The sequence below is a fragment of the Xiphophorus couchianus genome, chromosome 5, assembly GCF_001444195.1.
Source record: "Xiphophorus couchianus chromosome 5, X_couchianus-1.0, whole genome shotgun sequence".
NCBI lineage: Eukaryota > Metazoa > Chordata > Actinopteri > Cyprinodontiformes > Poeciliidae > Xiphophorus > Xiphophorus couchianus.
The window spans coordinates 30075481-30091020 of NC_040232.1; the positions used below are offsets into that span (position 1 = coordinate 30075481).

At 40.6% G+C, this 15540-nt stretch overlaps 1 protein-coding gene across 5 annotated transcripts in view; it reads left to right on the forward strand.

Annotated features, from left to right (window-relative positions):
• Positions 1-15540, forward strand: part of tsc2 (TSC complex subunit 2) — a 28084-nt gene that overhangs the window by 396 nt on the left and 12148 nt on the right. The window contains exons 1-26 of one of the 5 annotated variants that reach the window (XM_028017607.1): positions 876-1097; positions 1954-2123; positions 2624-2710; positions 2839-2949; positions 3507-3654; positions 3795-3912; positions 4127-4175; positions 4760-4885; positions 4992-5065; positions 5158-5284; positions 6552-6695; positions 6788-6925; positions 7010-7113; positions 7199-7280; positions 8006-8161; positions 8243-8356; positions 8450-8572; positions 8663-8769; positions 8849-9017; positions 9520-9642; positions 9742-9876; positions 9967-10156; positions 10237-10330; positions 10410-10512; positions 11304-11398; positions 14374-14514. In XM_028017607.1, coding sequence (XP_027873408.1) covers positions 1989-2123; positions 2624-2710; positions 2839-2949; positions 3507-3654; positions 3795-3912; positions 4127-4175; positions 4760-4885; positions 4992-5065; positions 5158-5284; positions 6552-6695; positions 6788-6925; positions 7010-7113; positions 7199-7280; positions 8006-8161; positions 8243-8356; positions 8450-8572; positions 8663-8769; positions 8849-9017; positions 9520-9642; positions 9742-9876; positions 9967-10156; positions 10237-10330; positions 10410-10512; positions 11304-11398; positions 14374-14514 — 2993 coding nt within the window. In that variant the 5' untranslated portion in view covers positions 876-1097; positions 1954-1988. Of the gene's footprint in view, positions 1-875; positions 1098-1953; positions 2124-2623; positions 2711-2838; positions 2950-3506; positions 3655-3794; positions 3913-4126; positions 4176-4759; positions 4886-4991; positions 5066-5157; positions 5285-6551; positions 6696-6787; positions 6926-7009; positions 7114-7198; positions 7281-8005; positions 8162-8242; positions 8357-8449; positions 8573-8662; positions 8770-8848; positions 9018-9519; positions 9643-9741; positions 9877-9966; positions 10157-10236; positions 10331-10409; positions 10513-11303; positions 11399-14373; positions 14515-15540 lie in introns of those variants that run through there. The other 4 variants (XM_028017603.1, XM_028017605.1, XM_028017604.1 and 1 more) reach the window with 4 other exon arrangements.

Here is a 15540-nt window from a genome sequence, read left to right on the forward strand (position 1 = left end):
TTAAAAAAACATAGCTAATAAACTAAACAAATAAACTTTTCATATGCAACAAAGGAAAACCAAATGTATAATTCACAATTTCTGAAGTACCACAGTCTTTGTTGTTGGATATTTGGAATATCACATTTTCTAGAAATTTTGAACATTTTTACTTTTTTGTTGTCTTGCACTATGACAGTGGTGTCTAAGGTAAGTCGTCAAGGGCCAGGATCCTGCTACTTTTAGTTCGGTCCTTGGTTTAGCACAGCAAATGATTGTTCATTAGCAGAGCTCTGTAGAACACATGTGCACTTGTATGAAATTAAATTGGGGATACAAAGTCTGTTCAAAAGGAATAAAACATGAAATTGAAAAATACAAAATTTCAAACAGAATTTTTTTTTCAGTTTCAGATCTTGTCATTTAAAATTTTTTTTGTTTTAATCTTTTTTCAGTTTCTAATGTCTTTTTTCCCAGTTTAAAATATTTATTTAATTTTTCAAAATATTTTTTCTGTTTCAAATCTTTTGTGTCGGTTTCCCTTTTTTTTTCTTGAAAAAAATGTATTGCTCCAATTTAGCCCCAATACAAAATCACCTTTCAATTTACTTGTGTAAACGAAATGTTCAGGTTGTGTTTGAGTAAATACACAAATGGCTTGCCATAAAACCACCTAGAAGACGTCCTATTCAATAAGAGGCCAACTTCAGCAGTTAGCACAGTTAGCTCACTCTAAGGCTAATAACTGTAAAAGCTTCATTTTACATAGCTTGTCAAAGACTTTCCTACAATAAATAGTTTCACTGTGGTTTATGGTACCATAAAAATTGCTTACTTGTTTTGAAGACACTCTTTACTTACAATAAAAACTAGATTAGAAAAAAAAACACGTTCAACTGTCCTAGAACTCCACTTCCCACGAGGGAGCGCGGCAAGTGTGTTTTCACAGGAAGTGTCGCTTGTCAGAGCATTTATGTGTCATCCGGTTGGGGAGTGGAGGTCTGAGAACAGGTTTTCGGCAACAAATAGTAAGTTATATGAATGCACAGCGGCAGCGGATGGCCTGTTTGACTTCAGCCTTGGATAAATGACGAAGACAGCGACTCCGCTTCCGTAAGGTGAGAGAAAAAAAAGGGCCAAGAGGTGTCGCTATTAAGTTTAGGACCATAAATCTTCCAATACCAAAGCAATGTTAGCCTGTGTGAGGCATGGCAAAGCACAGCAGAGCCTTCAGCCGAGCCATTGTCCGTTTCTTATGATGGCGCATTGTTTGTAATGTCCGTGCAGTCATGTTTCCCTGTGGCAGGAGGACACCTGGCACAGATGTTGTTGGACTGAAACAGACCAGCCGTTGTCTGGTTGCTCCCTCCCTCCCCTCTGTCAAGTCCACATGACAGTAAACTCCTAAAACCAGCCCCCTGGGTTTACACATTTACAGGCTGCCGAGCTCCCTCCACTGCGCGACAGCATTAAGTGACCTGTTTACCATCCGCTGATGAATTTACGGAGCTACGCCTGATAAAACAGACTAACCCTGCACCACAGGAGATGTCAGCTTTCTAGAGTTTGAACTCATTCACATTGTGACACCTTTGCAACCGCAAACATGGAAACATGTTATAATTTAATCTCAGCTATAAATCTAGCTGACCCAACACAAGCTCATTCAGTCTTCCAGTCTGAGTGAGCTTGGCTGTTTTGCAAAGAATGCTGGGTAAAAACAATTACATACTAGATGGGCACAGCACTATTTGGTAAATTTAGGTAATAGATTTTTATAAGACTCTATACACGCCAGTCATTTAGAAAGAGCGAAATATGTTGTTTTCTCGCTGTTTTATATTTGGTCTTCTTAATCTCAACCATTTATAGTTTATGGAGTTCAAGTACAACTCAGGAAATTGCTGATTTGCAACCTCTTATCACTACATCTGTTTTAAAAACTAAATTATGGCATCCTTGTTTCTATTTCAGGCTGCCATCAGAGGCAGCTTTGAAGGACTTTCGCCATGAATAAGCAGCAAAGCAAAGAAACGCTAAAAGAAAAAGTGAAGGGGATCTTTGGGCTCGGGACGCAACGGCAGCAAACGAAGCAGTGCGACTCGAAGCTGCCAGAGTTTATAATCACAGCCGACATAATAAAGGTGAGTAAAACTGCGTTTCTGTACATATTCGTTCAAACCTTGTTTCTGGTCCAGTCCCCGGGCGCTCCTCCTTCGGTTGTGTCTTTGCAGCTGAGAGTTTCCATGTTAAATGCAGCTTGAAATACTTCGACTCTGGTGAGATAGGAAGCCTTTGTCGGTGCAACCAAGCTGATATTTTGCAGATGTTTTGTGTCTGGTATCGAAGAGCCGTTCTGCATGGTCATTTCAGACAGATTACACCATGGTAGTGAAACTGATGAAAGAACGTCAGTTTCAGTTGTGTTGCATATTTCAAGGCAGAATGTTTTGTGATAGTTTTTGTGGGTTTAAAGGTGAAAGTTACTTAGAAACCACAAACAGAAGTTTTGATTAATAAAAAAAAAAAAAAAGAAATTAATCTACTCATGAATATTTTCAAGTATTTTGGTCTTACCTGATACCTTCTCTCATATTTTGCATGGCACCTTTGCTTTTTTTTTTGTTTGTTTGTTTGTTTGCAGGAGCTGCATCCTGATTGTGGCCTGAGCAACCGCATCCGGATGATGAACCAAATCTGCGATCTTGCAAAAATCAAAAAATTCGAAGAGGTGATTGACATGTTTTTGTTTTTCTACTATGTTTTTTTTTTTTGTTTGTTTGTTTTTTGGGTTTTTTTGTGTAAGAGCAACATGCAGAATCTTTGGTATTCATGAAACCTGTGATCCGTGTCGTTCAGAATGCAGTGGAGGCTGTGTGGAAAGCCGTGGAGGACATGCTGTCCCCGGAGCAGCCGGCAGAGGCTCGACACGCGGTCCTGCAGCTTCTGAGGGCCATCATACAAGGACAGGTAGACATGATTCATCTTTGTGCAGCATGTGCAAAATATGTACAATTTAAAGGGCAGTATAATATTTGTTTCAGTATCTGAAGTCGAAACAAAATTCTCAAACAAACAAACTTGGAATGAGAACAGCTGAACCCGCTGCAAAAGAAGAATGGCCTCAGAACAGAGAACTTAAATCGGGGCATCAACAAACGATATAATGCCCATCCAGGAAAGAAGCAGTGATAATGAGTTGCCATTAAGTGAAAAGCCCAAGAAGGACAAACAAAATAGTTTCATTCTTGTTTTTTTCATTGTACTATGGTAGGTTCCAGATTCCATGCAGTAGAAACAATAAAAAATGGCATTCCTCAGAAATTTAAATTTGAAATCAGTACACAGACTTCAGACACAACTACAAGCAGAAGGCTCAAACAATAAGAGCATGTCATCAGTCTGATGTTACACACACACACACAAAATGTCATAACATCTCTAAAAGGGTCAAATATTGACTCCCAGAAAATGTAATTTTGTTCCAGTGAGTCCAAAATGTGCTAATCAAAGTGGTTTTTTTTAAGGGTGAGTGGCTCGGTCCTCTGAGGGCGTACTTTTTTAAGGTGATCAGAGACTACCAACCCTGCAACGAGGACCTTTCAGAAAGACTGGAGGTGTTCAAGGCTTTAACTGAAAATGGGAAGGACATCACATACTTGGAGGAGGACATAGGTAAAAAAATAGTAAATAAGTTCTTTTAATCAGCAGTTTTTTCTTTTGCATCTTCTTAACACACCTGTCCTAATAATAAGTTGCTTCACTTCTCATTTCCACAAAGACTTAAAAAATATTCTCCTGTCTCTCTCTCTCAGCACGGTTTGTCCTCCTGTGGATGGACATAGGTCTCACCTCAGACTTTCTCCATGTTCTTGTGAATTTGGTCAAGTACAACAGCTGCTATCTGGATCAGAACGTCTCCAGCATGGTGCAGTAAGTTTCAGTAACACATAGAAATGCACTCATTGCTGAATGGGCTTCAGGGTATTTTATTGCCTTCTTTCTGTCAGATCCACTTCTGTATAGACGCTATATATATATATATATATATATATAAATATATATATATATATATATTTTTTTTTTTTTACAGTTTGTTGGTATTTTGCATGTAGAAAACCTTATTGACCGTCTGTGCTTTCTGCAGGAAAATCTGTCTTCTGTGCAACAGGACAACATCATCCACTGACATAGAGGTTGGTGTTGTCTCTATGGTCCACTTCTTAAAAGAATAACTGCTTTTCTTATTGAAATATTGATTTGTGTCCTTATACCTTTTCTACTGTCTGGCTTACAATACTCTACAGGATAATCCATATTGGATAAAGGTTATAGATGTTTCATGTCCAGATTTAATTATAAGACTTTATTTGTGATGTCAGGAGAAGATATGGTTTTAAATAAAAACAAAGAAAAACTGTTTAATCCATTTCACTTTCATTTCTGACATTTTTCAAAACTAATTAATAGCTAATAATTTAGTAATTGAAATAAGCTTAATTAAAAGCAACCGTAAGTTTAACAGGGACTGTGATGCTCTGGCCTCCTATCCAGAGTTTACAAATGTATTAATGCTCTTCAAGAACAGTCAGTTGCCTTAAAACATAACATTTTCTCAGGTATCTTCTTGATCAATCTTCCCTTTTACACTAAACTTTCAGAAGAAACTATAAAACTAGCAGTCATAACCAGTGGTGGTACTCAATTATAATATTTCTGTGTAGTTAAGTCGCATGTTAGCGATGCTAATCATACTTTTGGTTGTGTTTCTTGCGTCCAGGTGGCACTCCAGGTCTTGGATGCCGTTGTGTGCTACAACTGCCTGCCCTCTGAGTCCCTCACCGTCTTCATTATAACACTCTGCCGTACGGTTAACGTGAAGGAGTTCTGTGAATCCTGCTGGAAGGTGGGGAAGGGGACCGCTGTAGATAAATATTTGTTTTGATTTTTAGAAATGCTTATGCATCTGTTTCTCATGTATTTTTTTTGTTTTTGCTGCTGTGTGTCTCCAGCTGATGAGGAAGGTTCTGGGGACGCATCTGGGCCACAGCGCTATTTACACCATGTGCCGCATCATGGAGGAGAGGTATCGTTCTTGTCTTTTTTTTTTTCTTCTTTTCACTAATGCTTTGTTTGAAAAAATAAATATTCTGGTGTTTAAAGCGAATTCTTCACCAGGGTGTACATGGAGGACGCTCCACTGCTGAGAGGAGCCGTGTTCTTTGTGGGAATGGCTCTGTGGGGCGCCCACAGACTCCCTGCTCTAAAAAACACACCAACACTAGTGCTGCCTTCATTCTACAAGGTAACCAATGCTTTTATGTTCATCTACTCACACACATTTACAGCCTGAGTTGTGTCAGTATGTACACTTATTTGTCTTAAATTGTTCATATTCCAATATGAACACATCTGAATCTGAATCTTCCTAATCAGACTTCACATGAATGTTCCAAATATGAATTTTCCTCCAAACATGAATGTTCAGGATGACTATCCTTGGCTGTGTGTATTTGTTTTGCCAGTGGGCCCCACTAGTTCCCCAGTTTTTATTCTGCATGCTGCAGCCACGGCGTTTAAGCCGTTGGCAGTAAAGAGGCGCTCTCTACCTCCTTCGACCGAAACAGGCCAGCAGCGGGACGGTTTTTGTCAAAACTCGATACAGAGAAATGTCAAAATTTGTACAGAAACATAAAGGTAGAACCCCAAATAATCTACTTGCACAGTTTATTAGTGATGCTCACAGTGGGAGGTGGAAAGACTTCCTGTCTCAATCAGCGTTATGGCAGACAGATGCAGAAGGAGCTTGTTTATGTACCGCCTTCTGTTTAATTGTAAGCCTGCAGTGATCTGCGCTACTAAGATGAAACTCGGGGAGCTTGTCGAGTGTTTATATTTCACATCAGAGCCGCATAAAGTGCATTTTGCATCTTACACCGCACTCTGGACCATTTCTCTTTTCCGTTTTTGGTATGGCTGCCGTTTTTTTCACTATCAACTGACTACTTCAGGATGACCAGTGGCGCTCTCTGCTGGATGGCAGCCAAACTGCAACACCAAAAGAAGATCTATGCCAACGTTATTTGTTAGACTGGAACTAATAAAGTATTAATTTTTTTGGCTTCCAGGTGCTTATTGGTCCGAATATTATATGTTCTGTCATTCTGCTCTTTTCAGATAAGCACAAGTATAACACTGTGATTGGCTTGTTAGTAGTCAGGGTGTCCTGCCTAGACTGCGATGGTCTGCTTAAAACAGAATATAGTTTCAGAACAAGAATAATACATGGTGCTTCTTTTGTTCTAGCATCATAACTTGACTCATTCTGAATCATCAGAAATATATTGAAACGGGTTTAATACTTTGTCTTACAAGTAAGAGCAAGATGTAGTACTCTGCTTTCATCCAGCTGCCAGACAGCGTGCAGCAACAGATGATGGAGAGGCATCGTTGCTTCAGCCTTACGCTAGCGCACTTATTGCTCTTACATTTAGCGTTTATTTAAATCAAAGCATACAGACGAGTCAGACAGACCTGCTGAGTAATAACTGTGGCCGCCTGACTTCTTTCAGGCCATGTCATGTGCCAACGAGGTGGTGTCGTATGAGATCGTCCTCTCCATCACCAGGCTGATTAAGAAATACGGCAAAGAGCTCCAGGTGGTCACATGGGACATCCTGCTGGGCATCATAGAGCGGCTGCTGCAGCAGATTCAGGTTCACACATAACATAACGCGCATGGAGAGAAGGTGGGAAATCAACAGTTCTGTAGAGACTGAGCTCGTTTTATTTTTGTGTGTGTTGTCAGATGATAGGCAGCGCAGAGTTGAAGGCCATCGTTTATGAGCTTCTGACCACAGTGGAAGAGCTGTACGAGCAGAACGGCTACCACGGCTCCACGGAGAAGTTCTTCAGTCTGGTGGAGAAATGTGCAGACAAGAGACCCGTTCGTACTCCCTGTGCTGCCCTGCGTTTTATCCTCTCCTCCAGGTCGCCTTCCGTTCTCATTTTTAATCTCCGTGTGCGACAGGACGCCTCAGTGCTGACCCTCGTCTCGTACAGAGCACAATCCATTCAGCCTGCGAAGGATGGCTGGATTCAGAGCCTCCACTGCCTGATGGAGAAATTCTTCAGGTAGGGCGCGCTCTGTCGGGAATCGGTTCACCTGTTTCGGCTTTGATCAGACTTCTAATGAGTCCTCTCTTTGTCCCTCTGGAAGAAACGAGACGCGCAGTGGCATCAGGATCAAAGTTCTTCACATCCTGTCGTTCGTTCTGAGTACTAATCGCCAGCTCTACGAGGTTTGAACACTCAGCTACGTTTTCTTGTAAATTCAGTGCACTGATCAGATGAAAGACTTTCTAGTGTGGGCTGTTTTCCACTTCAAAGCTATTTAAAAGTTAGAAACTAAGCTTGTTTTTAAACATCTCTTTACTTTTTGACGGGTGGTAAAGTTTGATAATTTATGTTAACTTTCGGGCTGCAACTAACGATTATTTTAGTCATCAATTATTCTGACAACAGATTTAAAAAAAACAAACCCTCACAAGCCTTTTCATACAGTTTTAGAAAAATAGCAAATGATGCAAATTAACGAATAATTCAATTCCTTTTCTAATTTTAAAATTTTAAATTTTATTGCCTAAAATACAACAACGTAGGATTTCTTTAGTAAATCTGAAGTGGTTGAAGCTAAAACTCTGCCACTTGAGAAGTTTTGGCTAAAAACATATTTACAGACAACAGTGTTTTTATCTTAAATGCAAAATGTATATATGTTTTATATGCTTAGGGCTTAATTACTGCTCTGTATGTTTTTTTTGTTGTTGTTGTTTTTCAGCAAATGACTTTTTTATTAGTCTGAATACTCCACTAACAATTAATCGATTACTAAATTTGTTGAGTATTATTGATTATTTCAATAATTCAATTAATAGTTTCAGCCCTGATTAATTTGATATAAAGTAAAGATTTATCTAAAAGCCCCTGCTTTTTTTTTTCTTTCATTTTGTTACTTTTTCTCCAGGACGAGCTAATTGAGAAGGTGGTGATCCCTCAGCTCAGTGGGATCGCTGAAGACCGGGACCTGGCGGTCAGAAAGCAGGCCACCCAGCTGCTGGTGGACCTCGCTGAGGGCTGCAACACGCATCACTTCACCAGCCTCCTGGACATCATCGAGCGGGTAAACGCAGGCAAAGACGAGATCTCAGAGACATTTAGTCACTTCCAGTTCAGTCAGGTTGAAGTCTAGTTCTCCGTACAGGTGGCCAGTCGCTCTCTGGTTTGCTCTGGATCCCTGGAGGCTTCTGACCCCATAGCTGACTCTCCCATGGAGGATGTCAAGACTGCAGTGCTGGGGCTGCTGGAGATCCTGCAGGTACTTCTCTGGCAGTGTTGCGTCTGTTTTTACATAAATCTGTTATTGGTGTGGAATTGTATCATGAAGAACTCGTATTCTGTCCTGCAACAGAGCAAACTTTACAGCCTGCCAGCCAGCCATGCCAGTCGTGTTTATGAGCTGCTTATCAGCCACCTGCAGCTCCACTACAAGAGCAAATACTGCTCAGCTATCGCTTCTGCTGTTAGGCTGCAGGTAAAAACCAATAAATTTTCTGTTCACATTTTATCTCTGCTCAGCTCCGGCCTGCATCATTTCTTTTTTCTTTTCAACTTGTTTGTTCAGGTGTTTGACTTCTTCCTGATGATGCGTGCCGACTCTCTGCACCGCGTCGGGGTGCCCAACAAGGACGGAGTGATGAGGTTCAGCCCTTACTGCTACTGTGACGCTGGGTAAAAACGGAAACGTGCACAAAAGAAGCTCGTCTCGCTTGAAGCAGCCTGAATAAGACAAAACCGTTTTGTTCTTCAGGGAGCCAGAGAAGCGGGTTTGCGATAAGAAGCCCTCAGGTTCCATATCGCCCCCTGCTGGCGGTCCTGCTGCAGCTGCTGCGGCTCCTCCTGCTTCAGCAGCCTCCATCCGGTCAGCCTGTCTTCCCTACGCGCCTGCCTTCAGCGTCCTGCTGCAGTGCCTCAAGATGGTACACAGAAACATTCAAATAATGCAACACAGGGAAACCGCCTACATTTTTTTTTATGACATTATGAGGAAAGGAAGGATTTATTGTGAAAAAACTAATAATCACAGGGGTTTTAGACACATTTGTAGACATAAACTAGATCAGGATTCCTATGCACACTTAAAGTTTAGAATGAGTTTTTATCATGTTCCAAGTATTAATCAGTTTTAAAAAAGGGTACAAAGTAATAATTCTTCATAAATACATTGATTTTAACACAGAATTATATTGAAATGGTTTGTTTTATCCCTTATTTTTCACTTCAAGGATTTAGCATTTTACCCCCTAATATTTTGGGATTTTGAGTTGACTCAAAAGTTGACTTGAGTTGACTGCACGCTCATTACTCATTATAACTCAGAATTGCATGAGTAAATATATTACGGTCTCTTATTTAGCTATCTGTTCTAAACAGGTCAGCGCACACAAGATTTTAATTTGGTTTCATTTATTTGTTTCCCAGGAAACTGACTGGAAGGTGCTGAAACTTGTTCTGGACAAACTGCCTTGGACACTGCAGTACAAAGTGCTGCTGCTCACATCGTCATGCAGCTTGGACCAGCTCTGTTCCACGCTCTGCGCCATGGTAGCACACACACACACACACACACACGCACGCCCACAAGCATTAACGAGCTCACAAACCAGTAATCAGTGTTGACCCACATCGTTTCTGTCTGTAAAGGTGACGGATCGTCAGATCTCGGAGCGTTTGAAAAAGATGCCTGAGGGTTTTTCCCGCACAGATGTCCAGCTGGCTGTGGTTCCCGTTCTCACAGCGATAACCTCTTACCATAGCTACCTGGACCAATCCAGACAGGTAGACATTATTGGGTTTAGAATTTAATTATTTTTAGATTTCAAATTGGTACCGAACCTTCCTGGCTTTAATTTCCTTCTCCTACTGCAGAGAGAGTTAGTTCAGTGTCTGGAGACCGGCCTCATCTATCGCTGTGCCAAGCAGTGTGTGGTGGCTCTTACGATGTGCACAGTGGAGATGCCTGACATCATGATCAAGCTTCTCCCGGCTCTGATAGTCAAGCTCACCCACATCTCTGCTACCGTTGCCATGGCGTCTCCCATGCTTGAGTTTCTCTCCAGTGAGTTCGCAAAGCTAATCTGTTTAGTTATAATCTCAGACTGTAAGTGTGTAATGTTTGGTATCCTCTGTGTCTTGCAGCTCTGGTGCGCTTACCCCATCTGTACGCCAACTTTGTAGCCGAGCAGTACGTAAGCGTGTTCGCCATCTCGCTGCCCTACACTAATCCATCCAAGTTAGTGCCGTCACATGTTAATGTGCATTTTGTCAGCTGCACAGGCTCTCTCTGATTTATTTCTGTTCATCCCTATCAGATTCAATCAATACATCGTATCCCTGGCCCATCATGTGATCGCCATGTGGTTCATACGCTGCAGACTCCCCTTCCGCAAGGACTTTGTTCAGTACATCACCAAGGTGAAACAAGGCAGTCATTGACAAAACTTATTTTTAACGGTTCTTTACATAATATGAATAATGTTCATATTTAGATTGGAAACAATCTAGGTGATTGGATTGGGCCAGGTTGGGTCAAAGTTATTTGCTTGAGGGTCGGGTTGTGTTGGGCTCAGGCTTCTGTGGTGCGTTTAAAAAGCCTACAATACATACAGCACAGAGAAAACCAAATGAGAATCCACCATATATAGTTGTATTAAACTACTTATTATAGTCTAAATAGAGGAATTGACAGCGTACCCTGTTGAGAAAAGAAGGACAGGTGCAGATGTTTATAAATGCATGTGCAGCCGCACCCTGCTCCGCTCCTATCAGTCACAGACGATTTCCACTTGACTCACACTGTGGTTACAACAAGCAACAAAATGAAGCTGGAAGATGTTAAACAGAAGCTAAAAATGGGAGAAGTTACTCAAATTATGGAATAAAAACGAAAGCAGTAAAATCTTAATTAAAATATGTCCGTTTTACTAATTAAAGTAAAACAGGTTGTAACGAGCTCAGGCTGGGTTGGATTTTTTTTTAGGCCTGATATAAACTCTATTTTTTTTTTTTGTTGAATTCTGTGGACTATGTGCCACATTTAAGGTGGAAAAAACCTCAAAATAATTTGTCTTACGTGTTTACATCACATCATCCTGGCACTTAAACCCAGAGAGCGGTTTGAAATTCACGCCTGTTCTCAATGTTTGCCTCTGGACTGGCTTGGGTTGGTACATTTCAGAGTGACCTTTGGAAATGTTTCTCTGCAGGGCTTGCGCTCCAACGCCTTGCTTCCGTTTGACGACGGACACGAGCAAAGCCCTTTCCGCGCGCGAAGCACCAGCCTCAACGAGAGACCCAAAAGGTAAAGCACATTTCCTCCCTCTGCTGACGTAGCAGCCGGCAGCACCGCACACAGCCCAATATGGCCGATGTCAGGAGGGATGGGGGTAAATACGCTGATGTGTTTAACCGCTGTGACCCCTCTCGGGTTGCCATGGTGATCATTATTCCTTCTACATCTTCTGTTCGCATTTTTAAAATCGGTTCTGTCACAATTTGTCATGCAAGTGATTCATAGTGGATGCTGTTTTAACTTCATCACTTGTGATGTTGTAGCAGTTAATTGTTTTTTAGCTGCTAGCATCATGTAATTCGGTTGTTTTTTTGTTTTTGTACTTTGTTTCTCACTCACTACTTTACAGTCATACGAACACCAGGATGAGATCAGAGAAAAGCTAAAGTTCTTTCTTCTTTCTCATTTCACTGGCGTTTATGATAAGAAACACATTCCCTGTTCATGAGGGGAACTCTGAGTTGTAAGCAGCGTTCTTTGAGTAAGTCGTTTCTTTTCCGTTTTGCAGTTGAACCAACTAAAAGAAACAGTAGTACAAACACGGCTAAGGATCCTAATGTTTTGGATGAAGTCTATCCAGCTGAAATTTAATGACTCAAAACATCTTCTGACGGGAGAGCTGGAATTTTAGAACTATTGTAAAATAAAAGCAGAAAAGTTATATTAAAAATACTGTTTTATGGACTGGATCTTCATGTCACTAGAAAAATCAGAAAACACCATTGACTATTAGTTCTACTTCCACCTGAACAGCATTAAAAAAAACATTTAATGCTGTTCAGTATTAAATAAAATCAATACTACACGGGTATTGATTTTTCTTGCCTGAAAGTAACTGGAGCTAATTAGCAAATATTGTTTTGTTGGAAAAATATGTATATATAAGAGATTAGTTTGGTTTTGAACATAAGATCAGTTCCTCTAAAGTACCTCATGAAAAATACCAAACAAAAACGCCTCTTCCATCCTCCAAAATGCTTAACGAATGTGGTGTTTTCACTAATATTGGACTGATATTCAGTATTCACTACTGCATTTGCATTACGGTGCCTTTCAATAGGTATTTGTAACTTTAGAGTTTGTCAAGTTGAAACCACAAACTCCTGTTTTGTTAATGTGATAGACTAACACAAAGTGGTACATATTGGTGAAGTGGAAGCAAACCCATGCATTGTTTTCATCGCAGATAAAAACCTTAGAAGTGTAGTGTTCATTTTAATCTTATACCACTAAATAAAATTCGGTGCAACCCGATGTCCGGTATTTGATTGTTTTAGATCAAAACATACTGATTTGGCGTAAAAGCCACTGGATGTCTGTTGTCCTATTTACTATCAAACTAAATTAGTGGTAATTTTTTTTACTATTTTTGTATCTGGGTCGAGGGCCTCCGGCTGCATTTGGACGTTTGGTGTGTAATATAAAATGTCTGTGGTTGCAACATGACAAATGCAACTGGAATGAGAACCTCTGCCAGGTTCTCTTTGTTGTTCCTCTACTAATATTACACCAATAATCAATATTAAGCCACCTCCAGTAGCTCACACATGGCATCATCATCCGTGTGCTTTTAATGTCTGCTGCAGGATTGGTGCTCAGCACGTCATTACATTCATTCATTCAATGCTGGTTTACTTTCAAGATTATTTTTTTTAAAAATCCAAAGCTTTGCTCGCATTCTTTAACATTTGACCCGCTGTTCTCCAATCCACATCTTTAGTCCAATAGTTTGATTTTGTTCAATTTCTGATGTTTTGCTTTCTATTTTTGCAAAACCTGTGCTTTAGTCCTGGCATGGGCCAAAACTGCCACAATCCAGTAAGTTTACTTCAGTCTTATGGACGTGATAATTTTAGAAAATGGAGATAATCATTTGGAATTATAATTGACTATAAATATTGACAGTCTAAATATTGACAGTCAATATTTAGACTGTCAGTTTATTAAATACAGAATAAAAAACAGTTTGTGTGTTAAAATCATGTATTTTTGTAAATTAAAAAATATATTTTTTCGGACTTTAGTTTATTAAACAACCGACCAATGGCCTTGTCTTTAGCAGGCTTTGCCCCGCCCCCCGACTTTGACAGGTAAAGTGTACAGATAAACACTTAAACTTTAGCATTTTGATTATAGTTAAATAATTTAGTTTTAATGTTTTAAATGCAGAATATATTAACATCTATAACATTGAAATATTTATTTGTGTTTTATCAGAACACAAATAAATGTTGTCTGATAAAAAGGAACACATTTCTGTTTTATCAGAAATGTGTTATATTTTAAAATGTTAATATTTTAACATACTTCAGCATTTATTTAGCAACTTTATTTATTTATTTATGGATTGTGGTACTTTTGGTTCTCCATACGACCCATCACTACTTCTATAACTCTGTCACATTAGTTGTTTCCGTCACTTTGAACCTGCAGAAATGTGTATTTTGTTGCTCTCCTGAATACTTCCTGTGTATTTTTTGATTTCTGAGTAGCAGAGGCTGTTTGACCCTCTGCTTTGTAGCTGGTGTGTTTTATTTTTGGTTTTACCCTTTCTTAAATCCTCTTTTCTTTCTCCGTTCTCCTGTTATCTGACTCATGTTGTTCACTGCTGTTAATTTTCACCTTATGTTTGTTTTTTGTTTCTTTATTTGACCCTCCTCCTCTGCTGCCTCCTGCGATTGGGTGCTGCGTTGTGGTTGTGGTTTTGGGGGTGGTTGTGTCATCCTGGATCCTCCCCCACATTGCTCCTGGCCCCTCCCCTCCTTTGATGTCTGTGCTCTGTGCCCCGCCCTCCTCCCCTCACCCTGCGTGGCGTTCGCCCCCCGTCAACTGCTCGTGTTGCTGCGGTGCTCGGGTGATGATTCCTGCTGTCTCCTGGTGTACTTTTGAAAAACCACTCCTTCCACTATTGCTCCCAAACCACTTCCATCGTCATGACAACCCACCCCTTTACCGCCCAACGTATTGCCCACCTCGGTCCCCAGCCTGCGGGCTGGAAAAGTGGCAAAGCCGGCGGCATCAGTAGCCAATAGCAGCAGCTCTCCAGTTAAAGAGCTGAGGGACCTTTCGGCCATGGAGGCTTTCCGCTCCCGCAGCATCAGCGTCTCCGAACACGCGGTTCGCAGGTTAGAAAAGAATCTCCTTGGTAACGAAGCAAAAACCAAAAAAAAAACAAACAAACCAACAATAACAGCTTAAACACTTGTTGCTTCCTCCATGGGATGGTTGATGGGGGGTCAGATGGGTCCGTCGAGGAGTCATAGGGGGTTGTTGTAAGCGGGACTCCTGGAATGGGTGGTGCATGCTGGAGGAAGGTGTGTGATGGCCTTTTGGATTTGTTTTCGGCTGTATCTGTACATGTGCTGTTTTGGATTTTGTTCCTATGATTTGCTTTTGCATGCCGTGTTTGTTGAAGCCACTGGAAAACATCATTATCCACTTTGATGTTTTTATTTCTGCTCTAACACAAGTTTTGCTTTTTAAAAATTATTTTATGACTTGTTTGCACTTTTTGATTCAGCTTTACTTTTTGCTGGGTGAATTGCTGACTGGTTTCGATTGGCTTTAGTAGCAAATGAATGCCAAGAGGGACTGGTGCCGAACACGTGCGTTCAAAATGGCGCCGTCTTTATTTCCCTTTTTACAGCAACTACGACCCACAGCTTTGGTCTCTTTCGCTCAGTCGGGGCGGGACAGGCACTTCTCCTTCCTCTGCCAATGATGGGCACAACAGCTTTGTTTGCCTGCTTGACATCTTTTTGGTTTCATTTGGCTTCACTATGACCATGGCAATCTATTAGGCTGGGATGATGCGAGTAGCTTGGGCTGAGGTGAAACTTTGACTAAAAAGTTCTCAATCACCGCACACACTCACAGATTGTGTCTGCATCACTTGTTTGCCTCATTTATGCTCGTGTGTCTGAGTAAAAGGAGATCGAACGCTGCAGTTTAATGTGGTTACAATGTTGCTACAGAACCTTGGAAAAAGTATTCTCACGTCTTGAACCTTTTAACTTTATAACCAGAAATATCTACATGATACTGTGGGATTTTACATGATGGGCCAACACAAATAAGAGGAGTGAAAGGAAAACACATTATCTCTTTACAGATATTTTTCTTAGCTAAATCTGGAAATCCTTAAAGGGGCT